General features: G+C 38.0%; 4 protein-coding genes across 4 annotated transcripts; 2 read left to right on the top strand and 2 right to left on the bottom strand.

Annotated features, from left to right (window-relative positions):
* Positions 1-214: 214 nt before the first annotated feature.
* LOC103704470 (uncharacterized) lies at positions 215-2,837 on the bottom strand. Its single transcript, XM_008787761.6, has 3 exons — positions 2,443-2,837; positions 1,378-1,722; positions 215-826 (listed from the first exon to the last, which is right to left on the bottom strand). Exons 1-3 carry the CDS (start codon positions 2,731-2,733, stop codon positions 317-319), a joined length of 1,146 nt encoding a protein of 381 aa, XP_008785983.1. The 5' UTR covers positions 2,734-2,837; the 3' UTR covers positions 215-316.
* Positions 2,838-6,289: 3,452 nt separating this feature from the next.
* On the top strand, positions 6,290-12,818 carry LOC103704471 (uncharacterized). The gene is made up of 4 exons (XM_008787763.5): positions 6,290-6,448; positions 6,598-7,788; positions 10,879-11,309; positions 11,892-12,818. Exons 2-4 carry the CDS (start codon positions 6,840-6,842, stop codon positions 12,687-12,689), a joined length of 2,178 nt encoding a protein of 725 aa, XP_008785985.1. The 5' UTR covers positions 6,290-6,448; positions 6,598-6,839; the 3' UTR covers positions 12,690-12,818.
* A 484-nt stretch (positions 12,819-13,302) lies between these two features.
* Positions 13,303-18,427, bottom strand: LOC103704472 (uncharacterized). Its single transcript, XM_008787764.5, has 5 exons — positions 18,304-18,427; positions 16,833-16,951; positions 16,665-16,733; positions 16,452-16,558; positions 13,303-14,196 (listed from the first exon to the last, which is right to left on the bottom strand). The coding sequence occupies exons 2-5, from the start codon at positions 16,939-16,941 to the stop codon at positions 13,516-13,518; spliced, it is 966 nt and encodes a 321-aa protein (XP_008785986.1). The 5' UTR covers positions 16,942-16,951; positions 18,304-18,427; the 3' UTR covers positions 13,303-13,515.
* A 2,625-nt stretch (positions 18,428-21,052) lies between these two features.
* Positions 21,053-23,188, top strand: PS2 (Presenilin-2). The gene has a single exon (XM_088703943.1). It carries the CDS (start codon positions 21,181-21,183, stop codon positions 22,465-22,467), a length of 1,287 nt encoding a protein of 428 aa, XP_088560069.1. The 5' UTR covers positions 21,053-21,180; the 3' UTR covers positions 22,468-23,188.
* Positions 23,189-23,458: the final 270 nt, after the last annotated feature.

Here is a 23,458-nt window from a genome sequence, read left to right as displayed (position 1 = left end):
TTATGATTCAGGCCCAAAACGCCCAAACAGTAATTGGAGCCCTACCGTTCTCTCCTTCTAAGACCAATGGGCTTGAAAGCTTCTGGTTTTGGAACACAAGCCTTGTCTCTTGAAGGACATGCAGCTTGCGGCATTCATGTCTCCCATTTCACTTACATAACTCTTATCCACGGAGCCATTTTCTTCAAAACCTTTTACCTTCCTCCTATCAAACGCCCCGAATAGTGAAGAAAAGAACATGAAAGACTCAACAACATCTCTAACAAAAACATGGAAGAAGAAGAAGAAGAAGAAGAAGAAGGCATAGCTGCTCCAGTCATCCGGCGTGGTTGTCGTCGTTGTCTTGCTCTCTCTTGAGGTCGGCCGGTGGCAGGAAGACCTCCATCGACAGACCCCATAGGTTGAATCCCACTTCCTCGATGGTCCAAATCTCCTCCATTCTCCTCTTGTGATTCACCGACCCCTCCCCATACCGGAACAGCGTGACGCCGGTCTTGCCGGCGTGCGCGATGTTGACGCCATCGACGTAGCGGTAGTCCTCGATCACCGACTCCATGCTGGTCTCCCAGAAGATGCTCTCCCCACGGCGGCCGGACTTCATGCGGAGGAGGTGGGAGTCCTCGAGCTCGATGAGGAGGCCTGTGCGCTGGCTGAAGCAGCCCCAGATGGTGTGATGGATGATTTCGAAGGTGGCGGCGCTGCGCGCCTTGAGAGTCGCTGCGTTCGCTTCTAGCTTCAGGATGAAGCACTCCTCGCCATGGATGACCTTCTCGCCGATGCACACTGCTTCGGAGAAGAGGTTGGCGGTGGACCTGGGGTCCAAGCCCTGCCGGTAGAAAGAGTGAAGCAAAAGTATATATGAGGAAACAAATTAAGGACTAGATGCAGTCTCGCTCTTATTAGCTCCAATTTAAAAGGCTCCTATCGCTTTATTAGGGAGGGAGCGAGGGATGCAACGACTGTATTCTGTGTGTTGAACTTGGCCAAAATCAAAGCCAGAATAAATAATGTTGACATGCCTATAGGGTTCCCTACTTTCCTCGGAATATGCATGCATGCACCCCTGTTGAACCACAAACACTTTCGTTGTGGTCTAAATGCATGCCATCCTTCATTTATATACAATTTCCAACTACTATGTTATATATGAGTTCAAAAAATGAAAACCAGTGGTAGAACCTGAAATCGAATGGCATTCTTCACAATAAAACCTTTCTTTTTTTTGTGTGTTTCTCCTCACTTAGTTTCATAAAGATTAACCAAACAATATCTCCATAAAATTTCCTGAGTTTTGTACCTCTTTCCCTTTAACTCGCCTACATAAAATCTAAAACCAACCAACCAGTCTAGATAAAAACTCGAATTAAGGTGCCCAACCTGCAGTGATCGACGCAATGGCCGTGGAGGGCCTCTGGAGGCATGCGATTGCTCCGAAGCCGACTGCCTCCATGCCACCTTTCCATCGCTCCCAGCGCTCATCTTGCTGCCGCCCATGATGAGCTCGAAATACCAGAGATCAGGGCTCTTTTGCCACAAAACATACCCTCCAACCTCGCCATTCCCTTTGGCTTGTGCCTGCACGCTCTCGTCGCCGACGTGGAACTCCGACGCGCTCATCTTCACCTTCCCCACGGCATACATGCTGCTTACCGACATCAGCGCTGCCTGCCCTCCCGTCGCTGCAATGTATTGTTGGATGATGTATTTGGCCGTCGACGCTTGCTTTCAAAACCACAAAACAAGAGAATAATAAAGGTGCCGCATCATAAGTGCTAAAGATTAATTTAAGTCCTGTGCTTTCTTTTTTCTTTTTTCCATTTTTCTATGATCATGATGAGAGATTGCTATGCATTTTAGTCATGAGAATTTATTTTGTTGGACATGTAGATGCCAATTAATCTGTAGTCACATTGCTTGACATATACTAATTTAATTTCCCCTTCTTTCATTACTTTTTTTTCATTTAATAACTACTTGCTTTTAGCTATGACGTAGAGAAGTTATAGCACAAACCCTGTATCATGTTCGGCGAAGAAGTATAGGAATAGGATTACCCTTATATTGTCAAAAGAATCTCCGCAAAAACAAAAAGTTGTTTCCTTAGAAAACCCTGCGAATAGAGTTCCAACTTAAGGATTTAACGGCCACACATTGTTAATGCTACCAAGAATTCTAATATATGTTTATGATGACGCAAAAGAAGGTTTAAACATGGGGAGAGATTAATGAGAGAGAGAGAGGACGGATCCAATAAGAATTATATAGGAACGGATTATAAAGAATAATGACATTTGTTTTCCTATATAAGAAGTTAAGAATTAACGTAGAATGAACCAAGATCCATGCAAATGTTGGTTCTAATATTTGTATTAACAAAACCACGACATGCAAATGGTGTTAAAGATATGGAAATGAGTACGTAAAAGGTTGTGCAGATCTTACAATGGAGCAGTCGCGGATGGAGCGGGTGAATGCTAGGTCATGGGGGAGGGGGCAGGGGATGAGGGGGGAGCCAACGACATTGAGAAGGAGCTGCAGCTCGGCGTTGCGGCCGGTGAGCAGGGGCGGAGCCTCGGCGGCCTTGTCGAAGGCCTGAGCCTTGAGCCAGTTCCTCATGTTCTGCCACCTGGCGCCGCCGGTGCCCATGCCGGCGAACATCTCCTCGGGGATGGGCACCTCGAGCACGGTATCGAGGCCATCCTCGCGATCAAAGTTGGGACAGAGCTTTCTCATGTGGGGGTGATAAAGGTGGTGGTGGTGGTGGCGGCGGCGGCGGTGGCGGGCAGAGAGAAGCGGGCTCTCAGGGAAGGCCCACCCACCCTCCACCCGGGCGCAGGGTAACGGCTTTGTTGTTGGACGAAGGCACGGAAGAAGAGGAGGAGGAGGAGGAGGAGGGAGGAGAAGCCATTTTGGGGTTGGTTGACACCAAGAAAGGCCTCTCCTTGCTTGTAGATGGCTTGTGGACTGGTTTCCTCCTCATACCTATCTTTCAGGGGTTGCAAATGAGTATGCCTTTTTACGTGGCTTTTTGACCACTTGGTCTTGACTCATGGGAAAATTATGTTAATTTTTCCATGTTTTGCTCAGCATAAAATATTCTGCTAGTTAGGCTGATCAAAACCAAATTTCGAAATATTATTTAAAACTAGTTATATATTTCAGCTCATTTTTTATTGAAATAATATATTTAATCTTTAGAAGAAGGGAAATTCTTATTTCATAAATTCACCTAGATGCCTGCAGCCTCTTGATTGGACTCTAGGGTTGTGCATTATGCAGTGTTTTGGAGTCAAGAATGCACAACATGGTGAGCTAAGCTTGATGCTTGATGCTTGATGCAATATGTTTTTTTTGCTATTTGTATATATTTCATCATGCAGATTAACATAGATTTCATCATTTAAACTTCAGTTTCCTGATTCAAAATTAGATGTCTTTTGTAAAAATTGACATCTTTTGCGACCCGATTTTTTCTTATCTTTTGCTTATGCTTTTGCTTTTGCTTCAGATCCACAATTGGTATATCTGAGTTTATTTCAATATAAATCCATTTCTATGATGACAGAGCTTGGCTTTGCCTCTGTTGGCTGAAATTTTACTCAGCAATGTGCAGTCTTCATAATTGGACAGATGCATTTGCCCCTGGCATCCCACAGAAAGACTAGGGTAAAAACATAGAAGAGATAGTTCAAAGCATGAGGTTGTTTCTGTCACTTAAAAGGCATTTTTTTAGATAGGTTTAGATAATAAGGGCATTAGGTGACTTCTAAATGGGAAGTTGGAGGATATGTCTCCTTTTGTCATTTATTAAGATAATGATATATTTTAAGGGACTAAATATATCTCTGTCTGTATTAAAATGAAGATAGGTCATATAAAATTTTTCAGGGCATTAATGTTTCTCATCCTGAACCTTCACAAATAGATGGTAAAGTAAGGTTAGATCAATTATCATCACCATTCATCATAGTAATCATCATCGACAAATCTATGATGATGTGTTTGAATCAAAATCTGGGTATGGTTTCTATAAAACTCCTGACTGAGATGAGGTAGACTCCTCCATTTTGCATTCTTTAGAGGATCCAAGTGGTGCAAGGAATGTTTCTTCCATGCCAAAATTAAGTAGGTTCATTAAGATATCTCAGTACTATAGCTTCTGTTTGGTAACCTCATTCGCCTGCAGAAGTTGAGATTGAATTCAAACATGAAATGAATATCAAAGTGTCGAGTTTCTGGGTCATTAAAACAAGATCAGAGAAATATTTCAAATTTTCTTTTGTATGTTTAGCCTTTCTAATTTTTAGCATAACATTTCCCTCAAAAAAAAAAAAAAAATGGTACAGCATGCCCATTGTTAACTGAATTTATTTTTGTGTTGATTCGTTCCCCAGCTGACGGCGATTTTTCTTAATAAGTTGATTTTCCTTTTGTCTTGATTTTTCTTTCAGTTACTCTGCTCAAGCTTGTGGAAAAACACTTCAGATAAATTAGAGATTTTATTATCCATAAACTCAGTTTTAGCCCAGCAGTTGCTCCCCTACTCAAAGTTTTATTTCCATCTACTAAGAAGTGTTTGTTGAGTGTTTGATGTAGTTAATTTAGCTTGGTGGTTCTCCCACGCTGCTAAGATATTTTTTTCTAGATGAAAAAGATAAGCAAACTTATTTCATGTCCCTTTTATTGTCAAACTTTTCTCTCGATCTAAAGATTCCTATTCAACCTGATTTATCCAACTTGACTAACTCGACCCAATCCAAATTTAACTCAAAAAAAGGTTGAATAATTGGATTAGGATAAGAGGACATAAAAATTGGATTTAGGCTCATCTTTAATTCAACCCAACCTATCTGAATTGCAGCCCTAATTATAATGGTTTTAAAATAGATCCAATATATTAAATATGTTAGTTTTTTGGTGGGTGCATTGCACGTGCACTATAAAAAAAAATAATAACTACAACCCAACTTATATGTTTCCATGTTAGGAAACTTTACAATGTTGTTTTTGTCCTCGAACAATTGTTGTTAACTCATATACAATGTTTTGATTAGGACTTACACAAAATTTATTCAAATACACGAAAAATTACAAAGTTAAAACCTAAAGAGATGGCCATTATTTAAGGGTAAAAATTATCAAGCATGTCCATATAAAAGAGCATTGTTAGCATCATCTATTCGAACTAATCTTGTGTGATCGCTCAATTAATCTAGCATATTATAACACACAAACCATTTGTGACGTGCTTCTAGTTGTAGAGTTGAAATTGGATCGGATATTAGAATATTCATATCCATATTTGCTTTATTAGACGAATAGATACAGATGTTAGTTGGATGCAAAAATTTAATCCCTATTTTAAATGAATACGAATATAAATCACATACTAAAAATATAGATATAAATACGGATATAAATCGAATAATTAAACTTTATGATCACAGTATCAACAATATTACTCAGTGGATAATAAATCAAGTTAATAGCATACTAATATGACCATTTATTTTTTAAAAAAAATTATGAGTGGCATATAAAATTAAATAGAGTTACAAATCAAATCAGATATTTAGATACGGATCACATAATTTCTATCCATAGTCATATTCATTTTTCTTTGACAGTTATGGGTACGGATATGGATATTAGTCGGATGCTCAAATTTCTATTTATATTTAGATACAATCGAATACGAAAATAGATACGAATAGATATTATCCAATCCACTCTCATCCTTATCTAGTTGTGACTATTGTTCTAAATCAAGATCTATTTCGGCAACCGATCTATCAAGTATTCCTTTCTCTATGAAACATATGCACTAGACATGATGCATTCTTGGCGACCATCCGATGCATGTCTCTCTACTCGATCAATCATATACTTGGATCAAACTCTTCTCAAACACTCCTACAATATATTTATGTTAGGCCAAAGAGAAGGCTAGCAAGAGCTTTCAAACCCTGGACTCAACAACCACCCCAAACCCCACCACATTGTATTCCTTTCAAATTAGAGAACTAAATATCTATCAACGTCTAAAATGACATTCCCGTCCCTAAATCTTCCCATTTCACATTCTTGATATAATTTTTCTATTTATGCGTGACTCGACCTCACGTCACGAACTCTGTAGAATTTTAAGTAGGATCCTATTGGCTCCCGAGTGACACGATCATGGCCGTTCATATGGTAAAACGGAGGATACAACGGTGGAGATTATTCATACACATTTCTACCGTATTGCCCCACTTTCCAATATATTTCGCCCATCGGCCCATTGGAAGTCTCGAACACGGCGAGTGCGATATTATATGGGGGAGAACTGGAGGGACGAAAAAAAAATCTCATCTTTTTTGTTTTCTCTAGGTTTGGATTTTGCTCATAGCTTCCGCTCCTCGATCCATCTGGAATCTGTGTCTGGTCCGGCTGTCGCCGTTCTGGGGTAAGAACCCCAAAGTCCCTCTCTTTCTCTCGTTCTTCTTTGTTTTCTTTCGATTTGGGCGCTTTATTGCGATGGATTTCGTCCAATGTTGGCCTTTTTAAAGCCAAGATTGAATATTTTTTGCTTTTACGATCATTTTTTCGTTGCAGTTTGAATTTTAATCGGCTCGGCACGGAAGGATTGATGCTGGATTGATGGGGTTTACCTGAGATCGGAGTTTTTGTGGTTTCTGCTATCAGCTCTCAAGGCTTCTGCGTGTCTCTGGTTTTATGGAAAATTTTCATCCATGGAGTGTTCCACATTGAGGGTTTGCTTGAATTAAAATGATGAATTCTCGGAGGTTCCGGCTCATTGGGTTGGTGTTCGTTTCGTCAAGAGGGGTGAAACATAGATGGACTTGTGGGTAGCTGCGGGAGCGAGTGGCGCGGGGTATTTGGTCGAGCGTTGGCGAAAGGTTGTGAAGAAGGGGGAGGAATGCTCGTTAGAGTCACTTCATAGAGGCTTTACTCGCACGAAACCCAAAATGCCGTCGTCGATGGACAAGAAGAATGATCGGAAGAGCTTTGAATCTGGGGGCAGTATTTTTTGTAGATTGATTCGAAGGAAAACTGCAGAAGATGCTTCTTCTTGTAATGACAAGGTCCCTTGTAATACCCCTAGAAGGTCTTTGGGATCAAGGGTTAATGCTCCATTTGAGGGAATGGCTTCTAATGGTGGTGTTAAAGGAGACACTTTGATGAGTTCAGGCGAGTATATAAGGGACCACAATAATCTTTTGAGTTTGCAGCCGTGGATTTTTAGAAAAGACAGTACTCAAATATGTGAGGAAGGGGTGAAGGTGAATGGTGAGTTTTCTGATAAATCTGGGTATGAAATGAACAGTTTCGGCAATGCCTCACTAGTTGATGTTTCTCCGATAAGTGTGAGTCTTGGTTATGGGCATGGTAAAGGCCGAAGAACTCTTAGGAGCAGACGGTCTCGCAGGCATTCTGTGAAGCCTCTTACTTCTACAGAGACCTGTCTCGTCCCTCAGCTTTACGAAGAAAATTTTGAAATTGAAGAATATGTATTTAGTTCACTCTCGCCACCTAGTGCACAAGCTGCAAAGCCATTTGTTATAACTGATGGGAACAGAGTAATCAGCAAATCAAGCCATGAACCTTTGGGTAACAATGGCTTGCTTAAGGATGTTGGAGTTAGTTCAGGAGTGAAGGAAACTGTTGTTGGAGTTTCTCCTCTTCCAGATTTAAAGAAACTGAAACGGAAGAGCAGGGAGATGCAGAATGGAAGGTTGGTCTCTTCCACTTCTCAGAGATCCTGCAAATTTCCACATTCACAAGGTAGCATAATCAACCTCGGCTTATGCTTTTTAAGCCATGACATCTTATATATCATAATGAACTTTCTATGTTTGTTTACCTTTTGCATTAGCGATAGACTATGTTAAGAATATGAAACTTCCTAAAATATATAACATATGAAATGAGAAAACGGCATCACAAAAAGTTTGGAATATGAACTTGCAGTGCGAAATGTTCTGAATAAAGTATTGGTATATAATCCCAAATTGTTTACACTGAATATATAATGGTTAGCTTGTTTTTTGTTAAGTGTAGTAGTTCATGAACTATTCATTCTCCTGTACATAAGGACCAGAAACCTCCTTTTGGGTCCTGACATTTGATGACTGCACACTCTGAGTCTGATTGACATCAATGCACAAATTGAATCACATAATTGATTTGTTAATTACATTATCTTGGATGTTTGCTGGATTCTTTTTTTTTTTTTTTTTTTTTTTTTGCGGTTGGGGGGTGGTTTTGGGGGGGTGGGGTGTCATTTGTTTTCAGGTTAAAGAATCTTATCAGATATGTAGGTCCACCTGTTGTGTCATCCTAAGTAATGGCCGATCCCGAAACCAGATAAAAATAATGATCCTATATTAGGCCCCTTTACATTTTATATTGCAAATGCTGCATTCAAATGTTCTTTTACCAATACTATTAATGTAATATCTTCTTCAAGAAGTCCTACAATCTAGAACCCACGCCATTTTACTGTTATTGTAGGGATAGTGAATTCTGATCTGCACCCACCAACCTACCTGGACCCACCCAGAATAAATAGGTTGGGGTAGGATTTTTTAAATTTGGGTTGTTTCTGGGTCAAGCTAAAATAGTATTGATAATAAATGGGCAGGTATGATTTTAGGCTTTTAGCCCCTTGGACCTAATGGGTCACCCTGGAGTGAACTAGATGGGAACCAGTCAGCACCCAAACCCAACATAGTTGATAGTTCTCTGATTATTTCCATGTTGTTTGGTTCTAAGCAAAAGGGGAAAAAAGGCTTATAGAGAGTAATGGATAGGACAAACTGCAGGATTTTGGAATGCATTTAGCTACTTTCTTCTTAATTAGTTTATGATTATTATATCCCAAATTTCTATTTTTTTTTTTCAATTATGATGATATAGTTGAAGTTGAATTTGATTTTGTTATTTGATCTTCGCATACCATGTTTTCCTTTGTTTTTCAGTTATATATATGATTGACAATTGAAAACTTATATGAGTTGGTGGGTGGGTGTGGGTTATGTAAAATAAATGGCTTTGGTATGGGTTTACATTTTCCAACCTGATTATAAAAGGATCGGGTATGGGTTGATGGTTTTCTGACTTGAACCTGGCTCTACCTGACCCAACTCATTGTCGTTTTATTTGGTGAAGGGAACAAGAAGGAAAAAAAGAAAATATGCTGAAATAATGATGTGTTTAATGCCTAAGAAATTGAAGTTTTGGAGTGATTGATGCAACCCTGTTAGCTCAGGTTCTTTGTCTACTTCGTGTCTGTAGACCATCAGTCCTTTGTGTTTCAGTGCTACTGGGTTTAAAGTTAGCTGGCTTTTCTGACCCCTGGCCTTCCAGAATGTTTGTGCTATCCGGCAAACCTTTAGTTCTGTTTGAATAAGTGGTGACTTAAACCAAGCATGTTTCTTCCTTACAAAAGGCTGCTGAATGGTAATACTCTTCATCCTCAACGAATATTCTCAATACACATGTATTAAATAATATTTTTCCAGAAAACTAAAACACTGAAAGAGAATTGTTACCATGTAGAAAAGCACAAGGCAAACCCGTAGGAATCTCAACCAGAAGTTTGCATTGCATGATTTGCATCTAGATCAGTTTTATAATGAATAAATTCATAGATGATGAGCAATATCCAATTTGACTATAGGTTGATTTATTTGGTGTGCATCCTCATGACAAGACTGTGCACAATTATCATAGCCAGGGATATCACATGAGAACTCCCACCATTTCAAGCAAAAGGAAGGGAGGGATGGAGAGAGGGAGAGGATGTAGGATAATAAGATCAAGAGGAGTAGATATAGAATAAATGACAGACAGAGAGAGAGATAGAATAGTAAAGAGGAAATCCTCTCATGGAATGATTTCATTTACTATTTGGAATATTTCATGACAAGTATCTTAAGAGGGAAGGAGGGAGGGTGATAGGGAGAGGGTGCTTTCGCACTAGGAGGCATGGCCAATAGGAGAAGTCATAGAAAGGGGAAAAAGAGAGGAGTAGACAAGGAGTCTTCCCATGGAATGATTTTATCCACTAGTAGGGAGATTTTATAACAATATCTTATCAAGGTTATGGATAATTGTCCCAAAAGGAAAAGATGTCCCCAGAGCAAATTTCCTTCGGATTTTAGAGGTATGGGTGGTTGGTGCCCCCAGCAATTAGGTAGGATCTCGGGAATATGTGAATGAGGAGGTCAAAGAAGTTGTTTTGATAATTTTTTCCTTCTGTTGATAAATATGGATTTTTGGGTATTTTTTATCCTGGTTTATAAACCTTACCTGTCCTTTCTGTTTTCTTAATACTATCCTTGCAACTTTTGGTGGCTTCTTGCACCGACTCCCCATGCATTGAATCCCCATGATTGGTATCTACTTGTCATCAGTATGGTTTATTTTGCATTTGGAACAATCAGGCACTAAGACAACAGCTTCTCTAGCGTTTATTTTTAAAATTCTGTGTATGCACCCTTTCAACAGGCTCATGCATATTCTCCCTACTTGTTCAACCTATTTGTATTTATCATCAAGACAGTTTGATCATGCATTTAGCGATATAGATCAAATATAAAGGCTCAATTTCTTGCAAAAACATTTTATTTGGTATCACAAAACTTTTTTTCTTTATTATCGCATATGCGTGCAATGACAACACTATCATATGTAATTGCTTCAAATATCATCTATTTTCTTAGTTGTTACATTTTAGCTTTTCTTATAAGCACAAGCTTTATTCATATTCTTCAAATTCCAAGTATATTATCTGTAGTGAATCTTTTGGCTTTGGTTCGTTCTAAAACAGCTTTTCTTCTTTTTTTTCTTCCTCTTCTTTTGCTTTTTCAGAGTCACTTGATGGAACGCTTGTTTTCTGTCTTGGAGCGAGCATTGGTGTGATATCCACTATTATGTCACATAGAAAAGAAGTTGAAAAATTAAATGACCAACTGAAGCACACACAAAACTTGGTTCAAGATTTACAGGAGGAGTTGGAGATGAAAGAATCACTGACTGTTAAGGAATTGGCTAATGAATCTTGTGGAAGCCATGGACATGATTACAGCAAGGCAAAAACAGAAGATTCTATTGAATCCTTTAAGGAGCAGGTTCCGACATCTTATTTTCCTGAAAAAGAAACAGTGGAATGTAACAAACTGCCGTTGTCCAATGTTGAGTCAATGAGTGAAATCGAAGCAGAGCTTGAAGCTGAACTTGAGAGACTTGAATTGAACATGAATGCTGATAGTCAGGATGGAAGAATCTCTGCCTTTGGTGAGGTATAGCCTAAACCTATAGATTATCAAAGCCTAAGCACTAAATTAATACAATGAAATGTTTATTTGTCATTTGTTTGCTGGAACTTTCTTGTTTCTTATTTTAACCTAATATATCCTTTGAACTGGCATTTTAGTAGTGGATGTTCTGTGACATTTTTCAAATAAAACTTGCTAAGTAGGATTGTTTTATATTTTTCTGTCTCTCTTACGCATGCCCAGACTTGACATTGTTGTATGCAGTAATTTCTCATGGATAAAAGAATATAATATTTTTCTTTTCAAAAGAGTATTATATTTCATTCTCGGAATTAGCAACAGTATTATCACAATTAATCTAATTCACAGCTATTCTCGATCACGCTTGTCTTGCATGCTTTTATTGCAATTGAAATTTCTTTAATCATGATATTTTCATCTTTTGTGTCATCTAAGTGATGACAGTCATATGATGGAGCCAGTAACTATTTTGTGATGGTTGGTTCGATGTTTACATACTATTTCCCCTTTACTCCTGGTAGAAATCTAAATGCCTCATTTGATTTTACGAAAGTTTTAGTTTACAAGATGGAAATCTGATTGCAGTTTGATGAAGACCTCATAGCTGATGTCGTTCATGGGGAGCTGCGAGAAGATATGCTTGAAGGGGGAGTTCATAACAGGAAAGGTGATAATGATACAGACAGCAAGAGAACCTCCACAACTGAGACACATGATGCGAATTATGCTATCTCACCTAGAGAGCTCAGCTTACGGCTCCATGAAGTGATCCAACTCAGACTAGAAGGACGAATTAAAGAGCTTGAAGGGGCACTCGAGCAAAGCCAGAAGCAAGTGCAGTTGATGGAAGTTGATAGAGTTCTCTCTCAGAAAGCCTTCTCGAGCAGTGATGTGGGATCCTATTCCACCCAAGAAAGCCTGACCAGGATGGGAACTGATAATTCTCCAAGTCAAGCAGTCTGCTTAAACCTAACAGGAGACGCATTAAATGCATATGATGAGGCGTATGAGGAGTTCTTGCAAATGCCCAATACTGAGGAGGAGAATGTGCAATTAACCGCCAACGTGAGTAATAAAAAATTTTGTATGGATGGGCTGCATGCCGATTGGAGTCCGATATGGGGTATGGAAGGTGGCAGTGCAGACAAGTTACCAAGATGTGCACAATTTTTTGAAAAGGAGCCAAGAGAGGAGCAGTTTAAGCAAAGCAAGGAATCAAATGATGCTCATGAGAGCCATGGAGATAATGAAGATGAATCTGATGATGATGATGATGATGTTGTTGTTGATGATGAATTGATCCAACAGATTGTAGAGAGGACAAGGCAAGGGTCACCTGTAGTGTTACATGCTCAAAGAATGCTCTTTTCATTGGATGAGTAAATGAGGAGGAAGGTTTGTTTTTGCTTCAGCTTGAGAAAGGTTGCTCATTTCCATGAGCAAACCATTAAGCATCTTGAATCAACTAGGCTCATGATTACAATCTGAAAATAATACTTGGAATTGCCAGATTAAGAGACTAACCACATCACCTGTCCTGAAATCGCAACTGGTTACGTACTGCACGTAATTATTATTGAATAAGAATCTTATACCATGAGCTAAAGAATAAAAGCTCTCATGACAAACAGCGTTGTAGTATAGAAAACTGAAACAGAACGTAAAACCTTGCTAGCACTCTAGATCCACATTGTATTTTGCTGAACCAATGGTCCTCAGACCGTGCAGAGCATCAGCCATAGAATAATCCAAGCCTGAATCTGAGGACCTAGTCTGTAGAACCATTCAATAACTTCCCATTTATAAAAGCTGAATCATATATTGCAATAAGAAATCCTGATTCGGATTTTTGGTGGTTCACTTGCAGATAGGACAATAATTTGTAAAGCCTTGTAAAATTTATATAAGGGGGAAAGGCCATATCAACCTGTACAGAGAAAGACAGTCATTCTCTAAAGCAAAACCCATTGCATCTTTCCCATCAAATTTGAAACAATTTATCAAAAATTACTTTTCAACTGATTAAGAACAAAAAAGTCCAATCCCATACCTTCATTGTCCAAAATTTTGAAACAAAGATCAAGGAAAAGATAACAAAGAGATGTAACACAGGATATATTGTCCCCCAAGTTTAGGCTCAATGCTTAGTTTGTGTCATCCTAGCTGTTCTATTCTCACTTGGATGTGGTAGGTGAGCTTGGTGCTTTAATCAGGCTTGCTTGGTGGCATGGCCATCGGGCTCATCAAACTCATGATTGCTGCCCAAATCCGGGTTGCTGTTATCATAACCACCACCTGTGCTGCTGCTCGTAGTGCTATTATACTGGTTGCTACCACTACCATAGCCGATTGTCCCGCTCCCACCATACCCACCTGAGCTGCTGCCACTGGCATAGCCGTTGCCGGCAACACCACCAACATAGTTGTCACTGTAACCATCACCTCCAGCAATAGTGTAATTTCCACCACCTGTGCTACCCCCATAATTCCCACCATAGTTTTCGCTACCACCACCACCACCACCTCCACCAACAGTATAATTCCCACCGGCGGTGCTTCCACCATTTCCAGCACTGTTTCCACCATAGTTGCCAGGCCTACTGCTGTAGTTATTTCCACCGTAGGTACCTCCACTAGTGCTATAGCTATCCCCACCGTAGTTACCGCCGCCACTGTTGTAGCTATCCCCACCGTAGTTACCGCCGCCGCCACTGTTGTAGCTATCCCCACCATAGTTACCACCACCACTAGCATAGCCGCCGCCACCATAAGCGCCATAGCCGCCGCCACCATAAGCGCCATAGCCGCCGGCACCATAGCCACCACCACTGCCATATGCGCTGCGGCGTTCATTAGCATAGTTTACTCTAACAATGCGGCCATGTAGATCCTAATCACAATGGAATAAGAGGCCATAAATGACACCTGATCTAGGAGTTGCAGCATTTTTCACGTAAAAAAGGCCTACAATATGCTGACTTGAAAAATAAAAAAGTTCTGCAAGTCCAGTAATCATTCAATTCTATTAAGCTGGTTACAGGTGATTTTTTTGTTTCTATAAAATGAGACAAAGACATGGTCTTGCAAATACAAATAACATACAAAGGTAGTCCTCACGCCAATCTATAAGAAGTCAACAACTCAATTATGGGCAACAGCTTACAGGAAAGAAGTGTTGTTGTGGCATGACATATGCTAAGCTGATAGATGGACTTAAGCCCCCTAAAGCATCTAAGAGTGTGTTTGGAATTGGTTTTGATCTTTTTTTCGAATTGCTTTTCAAAAAGCGTTGTCATAAAAGTGCATCAAAAAAAATCATGCATGGTGTAAAAGCACTCACCAATGAAGGAGACAAGTGCATACAAAAATGTAGACACAAATGGGTTTCATCAACTTCAGGTCTGATTTAAACTAAATCTAACACAAATTGGACATGAATTTTAAAAAGACAGGAGACGAAGCAATACTCAAGTTAATATAATTTTGTTTGATCCAATTGTTGTAGAAAATAAATCTGATATGCTTGCCCTTTAGTGTCTGCATTAAGAACTTAGATCCAACCCGCATGTTTAAATATTGGATTTGGATTTCAGTTCATGATGATAAGATTAAATTTGGTTAAATTGCACCTCCAAACATTTTGTTCTTGAAAGAGTCAGTCAAATTTAGAAACATTGTCATGGATTCAAAAAAGCATAAAACCAATAGCGAGATCTTTTAGCTTCTGCTGAAAGCTGCTTTCTGACTACTGCTTACTTGATAAGAAACTATTATATGGCACTTCTAAACACAAACTTTTCCTATGAAAAGTGTTTTTTGCTTTAAAATCCACTAAAGAGTCATGCTAAACAAGCCCAGTGTCACCCACACAGACATCCATTAGTTACCTACTCAAATGCACTAACTTTCTTGTTGCCTTGTCTAACTTGCATAAGACATCTCAAGTTTCTTTTCTTGCAAACATTCTAGATTTTGTCCAATGGATGTAAAGGAAATTGTCATCAACTCAAAATGTACTCCTGGCTATACATTTTTTTTAAAAAATTTCAATGTTACATGTCAAATGTTCCAAATTGAGATCTTTATTCTTCCTAAATGAGCTCAGATTGTGATCCATTTGCTTATCTCACCCTCGGTAAGACAAATTTAGTCACTCCATCATCTTTCCTTGTTTAAAGGTGTGAGAAAAAAATAAGACAAGTTCATTAATTCAAAGTGCAAAAGAATTATGAAAGTCATGAAATTTTGTTTGTTAGGAAGATTTTGTTCCAAAATGTACTGAGGAGATTGAGACAAATACGAAATTAAAATTCAATTGAAGCACTCAATTCAAACATTATTAAGTGGCAAGAAATGGCACACATGGTTAGTAATGAATATCATTTTATCAATCAAATCAATACACATTATTTTAGCAACTTTATATGTGGAAAGAAGTTTATATTATATATGTGTGTTGATTTAATCAATTGTCATAAACAACATATTTTGCTCTTTTCAAGAAGAAGAAAGGTCTTCATTTTAAAAGGATGCTCAGGTACCTCCTCTTCATCCTACTATATGCATGATAAATTAATATTATGCACATCACTTTTTATTAGAAGAGGCCAACTCAAGTGAGTAAAAAAAAAATTAAATTCAAGTACATGAAGAGGAAATGAGCCCTGTTCTGACAAATAACCATTGATATTATCAAGGCTGAAAAGAACATTTTCTAAGGCTAACTGCCATATAAGTCAAAATGTGCATCAAAGGGGAAGCAAAGTTTAAGATCAGCATCGCAGACAACGATGTTGAATTGAGTTCTGGTACTGGATAGGGGTCTTGCAATAAGGTTGAATAGTCACCATAAACTGGAAGACCAAACAAGAATTGGAGGCTTGGTAGTAGTACAGTATTAATAGGAATAGTTGTTTTAAGATAAAACTTTGGATGTACAGCATACTTTTCCAAATCTCGATAAGCTCTTCAGTTCATTAAGGATTTAAACGGCAGTTTGATGGATATTATCATTTTTTTGTTTTCAAATATAAACAACAATATGTTTACTGAGCTAAGTGCTTGAATTCATGGAGGCTCTACTTTAAGATTGACTTATAAATTATAATTCAAATAATTAACAAGAAGATGTCTCATTTTTAGTACCTTTCCATCCATGCTACTGATGGCAGCAGAGGCCTCTTCACTTGATGTGAAAGTTATAAAGCCAAACCCTCTGGACCTACCAGTTTCCCGATCCATGATAATCCTAGCTGCACAGAAGGAAAATCTGAACTGAAGGAAAAATCACGTACAAATCATTGCTATCAGAAACAGTTTGCTAGGGAAAAAAAAAGAAAAATTGGATAAAACACATACCTTCAATTACTTCACCATAGCTGGTGAAGGCTTCTCTTAAGCTCTGATCGTCTGTGCTATACGAGAGTCCTATAAGATAGGTATTTTGGACATCAAAAGATGTGAGATACCTAGAATCTTTTTTTTAAAAAAAAAGGAGAAAATAAGATTGGAAGTAATAGGGCAAACCTCCAACGAATAGCTTTGAGGATGACATGCATCGTATTGCTTGGTATATGGACGGATTGGAAGTTATAGTTTGCTTAATCAGATTACCGACTTTATTAACAAAAGCCATTGTTAAGAATCTGAAACCAATGCACCAAGAAACATGGAAACTATCAGAAATTTGTTGCTGGAATAGAACGGCGTAGAAAACTAATCATCTATGTAACATTGATTTCATCTTTGCAAAATCCATTATTCAGAATCTCAAACCATTGTCCAGAGAAAGATGAAAAACTATGAGTCTGTTTTGAAATAGAATACAATAGTTATGCTATATAAAATTGGTTACCTCTTATGCACTCATTTTGGAGGGTGACAAGCATGAGTTGGACATAGACAAGACAAGCTTTAAGCCAAATTCTTAGCTCTAAGCACATAAGCATTTAGAGCATTAAGATTGGATCTGCATTCCATAGAGCAATTGCAATGGACTAATGGCTCCGGTCACCTCTCAATTAGCAAAAATGAAAACTCTATCTAATATTCCATCAACCTCATATTGCTACAGTGAGTAACAGTTTTCAAAGTGTGACTATAGATGAAGGTTGCATTGATATCAATTGATTATGCATACAGATACATGCAAAACTACAGTAAAGATAATACACCAATGAGTAGGCTCAGCATCCAAACAATTTTGGACAGGATAGCTCAAGCGATCAACAGGACATCTCCTTAATCAGCACTATCCTAAAGTTTATCATGATCCAGCCTTTTGGCATCAATTGTTAGATGCCTTATAATGCCTTAGTATGTACTTCAATAAATATGAACTGCAAACCCCAATAAAAAAGCAATAACAAAAATTTTGAAAAAGAGAAAATTTCAACTCCATCATTTAATCTACCACCATTCAATTTAGATATATTTTCAATTAATAAGGCAATAAGCTCGAAAACAATTATATACATATATATAAACTAAAAAGGAAAAAAGAAAAAAAAACAAGACAGCAGCGAATAAATCAAAACCAAGATAGCTAGAATGCTTCAACTTCAGCATCTTCCTGATTATATCACCCAAATGAAATTGACCAGAATCAACGAAAAAAATAATAAAAGGTATATAGACATATGATATAATCAACGAAAGCATTTTCTATTTCCTGATACAACAAGTATATTAACAAAAAGAAAAAAAATCTTGGAACAATACCAACATCAGTCATCACCATCCACATACACATCAAAATCTTCACTATCCCAACACATATGCAAGAGAAAAACAAAAAAAAAAGGCGGGAACGCCGCAGCATAATAACAGCAAAAGAAAGAGCTACAAAACAAAGAGTAATCGATTCCCAAACTAATAATATCTATACATGAACTCTTAAAAGAGAAACGAAAAGATTAAAGAATGCCTCCGCCCAGAAGCATGGAACCCTAAAAATTAAGATATGGCAATTAGGGTTAGGGTTTTAGAGGCGCAGTACCTGAGAGAGGTTTCCTCGACGACAGCCCTCGAGGTTTTAGGAAAAGAGCCGGCTTTTGAGGTCGCCGTGCATCAGGGGGTTTTATAGGGCCGTCGGCATTCGGGGAGGAGTACTGACCGTTGGATTAGAGCAGCGGGTTGATATCATTTGGAAGGAAAGGCGTCGGGTGATAATTCTGGTGATCCTGCGGAAGGAAAATCCTTAGCCTGTTTCTGCATTCTATTAGAACTTTTAATTTTTTCCAATATAGAGCACAAACATATGCAAGGAGTCATATTACTTTGGTGAAGATAGAATTATATGAAATTATTGGTATTCCGATGGTACACAATGTACAACAATTGTAGCTAATTCTTTTTTGATTAGCAGAAAACAACCAACTTTTTGTGCAAGTATGATATGTATCAATTTTGAATTATTTTGGTCATGACACATGAAATACCACCATATTGCGGCTTCTCTTTAAATGAATCATGTTTTTTCTTCCTATAAGCTGAAGAATGATATAAAAGATCGATACAATATATTATGATATTGTTCGTATGATCGGGCAGGTATTGATGGTGAGGATCAAAATAAAACTCTATTACGATGATGAAATTAGTGGGAAGTTTGGTTCAATAGAATCGAACATGACCCTAGCAACAAATCTTGGTTTACTGTTAGTAAGAATGCTTGATTACAATTGATCATAGCTTGATGTAACTGCAGGTTCATATATATTTGCTAAAACATGCAACATTTTCCTAACATATTTGAAAACACTTTCAAAGTGAACTAAGGAACTACCTTGATAAAAGTTCAACCAGTTAGGGTTTTCTAAGTTGAAAACAAATTAAGGGTCCACTGATATTTGTTTGTGAAGAATTTGGCACATCATCAAGCACTTAATTGGATTTGTACTTGCTTTGAAGCTCAAGATTCCAAAATTGTGCCTACAATAACTGATTCAATTTATGAATCAAGTCAAAGCCATACCACATGATTTGTATAAAAATATTAAATGCATACTCAGAAATTCAAGACAATCTCCTCGTCTTCTTCCTTTTTCTCCATATTTTTTTATTATTATCTGAGTGATACAATATATTCATCATGAATAAACAAATGTTGGATTTTTTTTATTTTTGTAAAATATTTTACAATTTACTTATTATTAGACATAACTTGAAAAGGGATTTGCTTGAAATTGATCTTTCTAAAAAAAATATTTCCTTATTCTTTCTAAGCAATATTTTACAATATCTTATGAAATATAAAACACTCTAATTTGAAAATACTATATGCCCATAGCTAATAGTTGGTGTGTCATTGTCCTATCATGTTCTAATTTTGTTGTCATATCACATCCAAGTCACTAAACTTTAAACTTTTCATGACTCCAAGGGTAAAAGAAGGTCTAAGAGCAAATCAGTTAGAAAAGTAAGTTATTTTTACCAAAGAATTTGTACTACCCTTGAGAAGATCAACCAATCATAAAATGAACACATGGCCTTTAAACCCATTTTCACAATTTGTAGATCATTTAATCTAGGATTTTTTGCACGAATACCCTCCTAAATATCAAATTTTGCGTGAATACCCTTTCAAAATCGATATTTGCATGTATACCCTTTTAAAATACTTGTTTTACTATTCTATCCTTTTTTTAATTCTTGTTTTTGCATATGTAACCATGCCATTTAACGCCGTTAAAAAATTAACAGTTCCAAATTAAAATAACTAAAACATCCTTAATGGGTAGATGTGGAAACAGAAATATTTATAAAGGATCGCGATCGCGACTCCGATGGCAGAAGAAAAAGACAGAGACAATAGCATAATTTTAAAATTTTATCTTATTTTTAATTAATATAAATATGATTTTTTTTAACACCATTAGAACAATTGTTATTTTAGGAGCATTTGTGTAATAACACAGTTTTATGAGGGTATATATGTAAATATTAATTTTAGAAGGATATCCATGCAAAATCTGATATTTAGAAGGGTATTCATGTAAAAAATTCTTTGATCTCTTAAAAAAAAAGAAGACAATTTGTAGATCATTTAAGGACTCTCATAATAAGTTATAGCTTGCATACATACACTTTTTTGAGCAATTTACCACCTTGTAAACCATTTCTATTGTACCAACCAAAAATATGGTAACAATAAGCTATATATCTGTTATTTATCTAGCTCTATCAAATATTTTTATTAAAGTTAAAAGAAGAAATTGGTACATGTTCAAATTCCAATGTCATCCTTGCCAAATAATATTGCTCGGTAAAATAGCTGCCACTTCCCCCTATCTTCCAACCATTAATTTATTTAGGATGTATTTGGTTGGCAGAAAGAATTCATCCTCATTGGAATGCGTTTTCTAGGAAGTTAACATTTAGTGATTTTTATATATTTGATTGATTATAAAAAATAATATAAAATAATTTATATTTAGTTGGATATTTATTTTATTTAAAAAATATATAAAATATTTATTATATTTCTGATATTTTTTTTTGTCATTTTAGGATTCTGGCTGAGAGTTTCGGAGCACTTCTGAAAAAAACATAAAAATTAGACGTTCTTATATTCTTCATATTTTTTTATAAAATATAAAATTTTATTTATATTAAAATTTTAATTTTATTATTTTTTAAATTACTTATATATATATATATATATAGTGTTTATTGACCATACTTCTCTTTCCTTTTTTTTTTTCTTTTTTTTTTCCCCTACTGAACCAAATCTGGTTCAAAGGAAAGGCAAAGAATAATAATTAAAGAAAAGAGAATAGAAAGGGGAAAAGCCTCCGCATCCCTCGCAAGGAAGAACCCCAATCCGGTCAGTAGCTTCCGCATCTACCGACACCCTCCTCCTCTCTTGAATCCGATGGCGCAGGACCCCGACTCCACCCCCAGCCTCCTCGACTCCCTGGGCGAGGAGATCATCCGCATCGTCGCCCCCGTCTCCGCCTGCATGCTCCTCGTCGTCCTCCTCGTCTCCACCCTCTCCTCATCCACCTCCCCACTCTCTTCCCTCGCCGCCGCCGCCTACTCTGACCCCTCATCCTCCTCCTCCGCCGCCTCCATCTGGGACAAGCTCTCCGGCGCCCTCTTGAGCTCCCTTGTCTTCATCGCCTCCGTCACCCTCCTCACCTTCCTCCTCGTCCTCCTCTTCTACCTCCGCTGCACCCGATTCCTCAAATCCTACATGGCCTTCTCCTCCTTTGTCGTCCTCGCGTTCCTCGGCGGCGAGATCCTCCTCCTCCTCGTCACCCACTTCAGTTTCCCTATCGATGCTATCACCTTCTCCCTTCTCCTCCTCAACTTCTCCGTCGTCGGGGTCATGGCGGTCTTCATGACCAAGATGCCGATTTCCGTGAACCAGGGGTATTTGGTCATCATCGGCGTGCTCGTCGCCTACTGGTTCACTCTCCTCCCGGAGTGGACCACCTGGGCCCTATTGGTAGCCATGGCACTGTATGATCTTGCCGCTGTCTTGTTGCCTGGTGGACCGCTAAGGCTTCTGGTGGAGCTTGCAATCTCTCGGGACGAGGATATACCAGCTTTGGTGTATGAGGCGAGGCCCGTGGAGCCTCGCCCGGGTGCGAGGAGGAGATTGTGGAGAGAAAGAAGAGATTATGGTACGAATTCAGGTTCTAATGCCAATCCTTCATCACTTGGAAACATGTCTCCGGAGACAGATGAAAGGAGAGATTTGGGTACCAATTCAAGTTTGAACTCCAACAATTCGATGACTGGAGAGGCGTTGCCAGAGACGAGGTTGGTTATCAGTGAACAGGAGTCTGCTGGGGGTTCTTCGCTATCAGAGTTGAGAGCACCCTTGGTGCAAACCCAATTAGATAGTCGTGGAGAAGGGGAAATTGAAGGAATTGGATTGGGTTCATCAGGGGCGATCAAGTTAGGGTTGGGGGATTTTATCTTTTACAGCGTCTTGGTTGGGAGGGCGGCGATGTATGATTTCATGACAGTGTATGCTTGTTATCTTGCTATTATAGCTGGACTTGGTATCACTCTGTTACTTTTAGCATTCTATCGGAAGGCATTGCCTGCTCTTCCGGTGTCTATAATGCTTGGTGTGTTCGTTTATTTTTTGACCAGGGTCTTGCTAGAGGTGTTTGTGGTCCAGTGTTCAACAAATCTATTGATGTTTTAGAATGAAATTACTGTTTAATAGGAGGACATTTAGCCTATTCCTGTATGATGCTTTCTGCAATTTCCACTTTAAATGAAAATGCATAGAAAAACTGGATGGGATTCCATGGGTTGATAAATTTATTATTGCATGAAAGTTTTTCATGTAGTACCTTTTGTTTCAACATTTTTCCTGTCACTTAATTATGTCTGTGGATATTGTAAATTGCTCATGTTCAGGAGATTGTGAAGGGAAGGAGGTTAAAGAGCAGCCTGTATTTTTATGGGCCAACATTCATGCTAGTTGTTGTCTTAATGAAAAAAGAAACTGTTTTCCATGCTTTAGTCTCCAGGATAATACTTTTACTGAAATAATATCTCTTTGCCTAGTTCATGTTGAACTGCTGAAGTTAATTCTCAATTGCATGAAGCTTAAATACTTCAGACCTGTTGCTAATGACGAGAAGAATGCCTGACACCACAAAATCATTGGAGAGGTCCTGCTTTGGAATTTCTTGACTAATTCAGGTGCTCGTCACATCATTTGCTCATTTAGTTACTAACTTAATATCATGTATCCCTATTTATTTGTATTTTTGGCAGCCTAGCTCAGTTGAAGTTTTATTCAGTATTTGCTGATTGAGTGAATCAGCCACAACATGTTCTGGTCAAGTAAACTAGATCTGGTGCTTTGCAAAGAGAAAAGAATGAGGATACACCTTACATCTTTGATAACTGGTAAATGGGCAAGCCAGGGTGGAAAATTATCCAAATTTGTTAAGCTTTGAAACTACCTTATCTATGTTCATGGCTTTCTGCAGAAAAAAAAAATATAAAAGTGTTGCACTAGAAAAAATTCTGAAAAAAGGTAGGTGGAACTTGTTCTTGCTGTTTCTTTCCTAGTGTAAATGCAAATATACATCATGGCTGCAATTCATGTTATGCTATAAATAAAAGTACACCTGCATTGATTTTTCTACCTGTAACTGTGCAACTATCACACTTGTATGTTT

The sequence above is a fragment of the Phoenix dactylifera genome, chromosome 9 (assembly GCF_051530095.1).
Source record: "Phoenix dactylifera cultivar Ajwa chromosome 9, Ajwa_hap1_PhDact_Kaust_v1.1, whole genome shotgun sequence".
In the NCBI taxonomy this organism is placed as follows: Eukaryota; Viridiplantae; Streptophyta; class Magnoliopsida; order Arecales; family Arecaceae; genus Phoenix; species Phoenix dactylifera.
Note: the sequence above shows the minus strand (reverse complement) of the source record. Positions and strands in the feature narration are given on the sequence as shown.

What these genes read in the sequence shown, in the direction of transcription:
- LOC103704471 (XM_008787763.5), top strand. Translation starts at nt 6,840, where the DNA reads ATGGACTTGTGGGTAGCTGCGGGAGCGAGTGGCGCGGGGTATTTGGTC. An exon ending in CAAATTTCCACATTCACAAG is followed by an intron (nt 7,789 to 10,878) that starts GTAGCATAATCA and finishes TTGCTTTTTCAG; the next exon opens with AGTCACTTGATGGAACGCTT. An exon ending in GAATCTCTGCCTTTGGTGAG is followed by an intron (nt 11,310 to 11,891) that starts GTATAGCCTAAA and finishes ATCTGATTGCAG; the next exon opens with TTTGATGAAGACCTCATAGC.
- LOC103704472 (XM_008787764.5), bottom strand. Translation starts at nt 16,941, where the DNA reads ATGGCTTTTGTTAATAAAGTCGGTAATCTGATTAAGCAAACTATAACT. An exon ending in CTATGGTGAAGTAATTGAAG is followed by an intron (nt 16,559 to 16,664) that starts GTATGTGTTTTA and finishes CCTTCTGTGCAG; the next exon opens with CTAGGATTATCATGGATCGG. An exon ending in TCAGTAGCATGGATGGAAAG is followed by an intron (nt 14,197 to 16,451) that starts GTACTAAAAATG and finishes CATTGTGATTAG; the next exon opens with GATCTACATGGCCGCATTGT.
- PS2 (XM_088703943.1), top strand. Translation starts at nt 21,181, where the DNA reads ATGGCGCAGGACCCCGACTCCACCCCCAGCCTCCTCGACTCCCTGGGC.
- LOC103704470 (XM_008787761.6), bottom strand. Translation starts at nt 2,733, where the DNA reads ATGAGAAAGCTCTGTCCCAACTTTGATCGCGAGGATGGCCTCGATACC. An exon ending in CCATCCGCGACTGCTCCATT is followed by an intron (nt 1,723 to 2,442) that starts GTAAGATCTGCA and finishes TGGTTTTGAAAG; the next exon opens with CAAGCGTCGACGGCCAAATA. An exon ending in CATTGCGTCGATCACTGCAG is followed by an intron (nt 827 to 1,377) that starts GTTGGGCACCTT and finishes TTCTACCGGCAG; the next exon opens with GGCTTGGACCCCAGGTCCAC.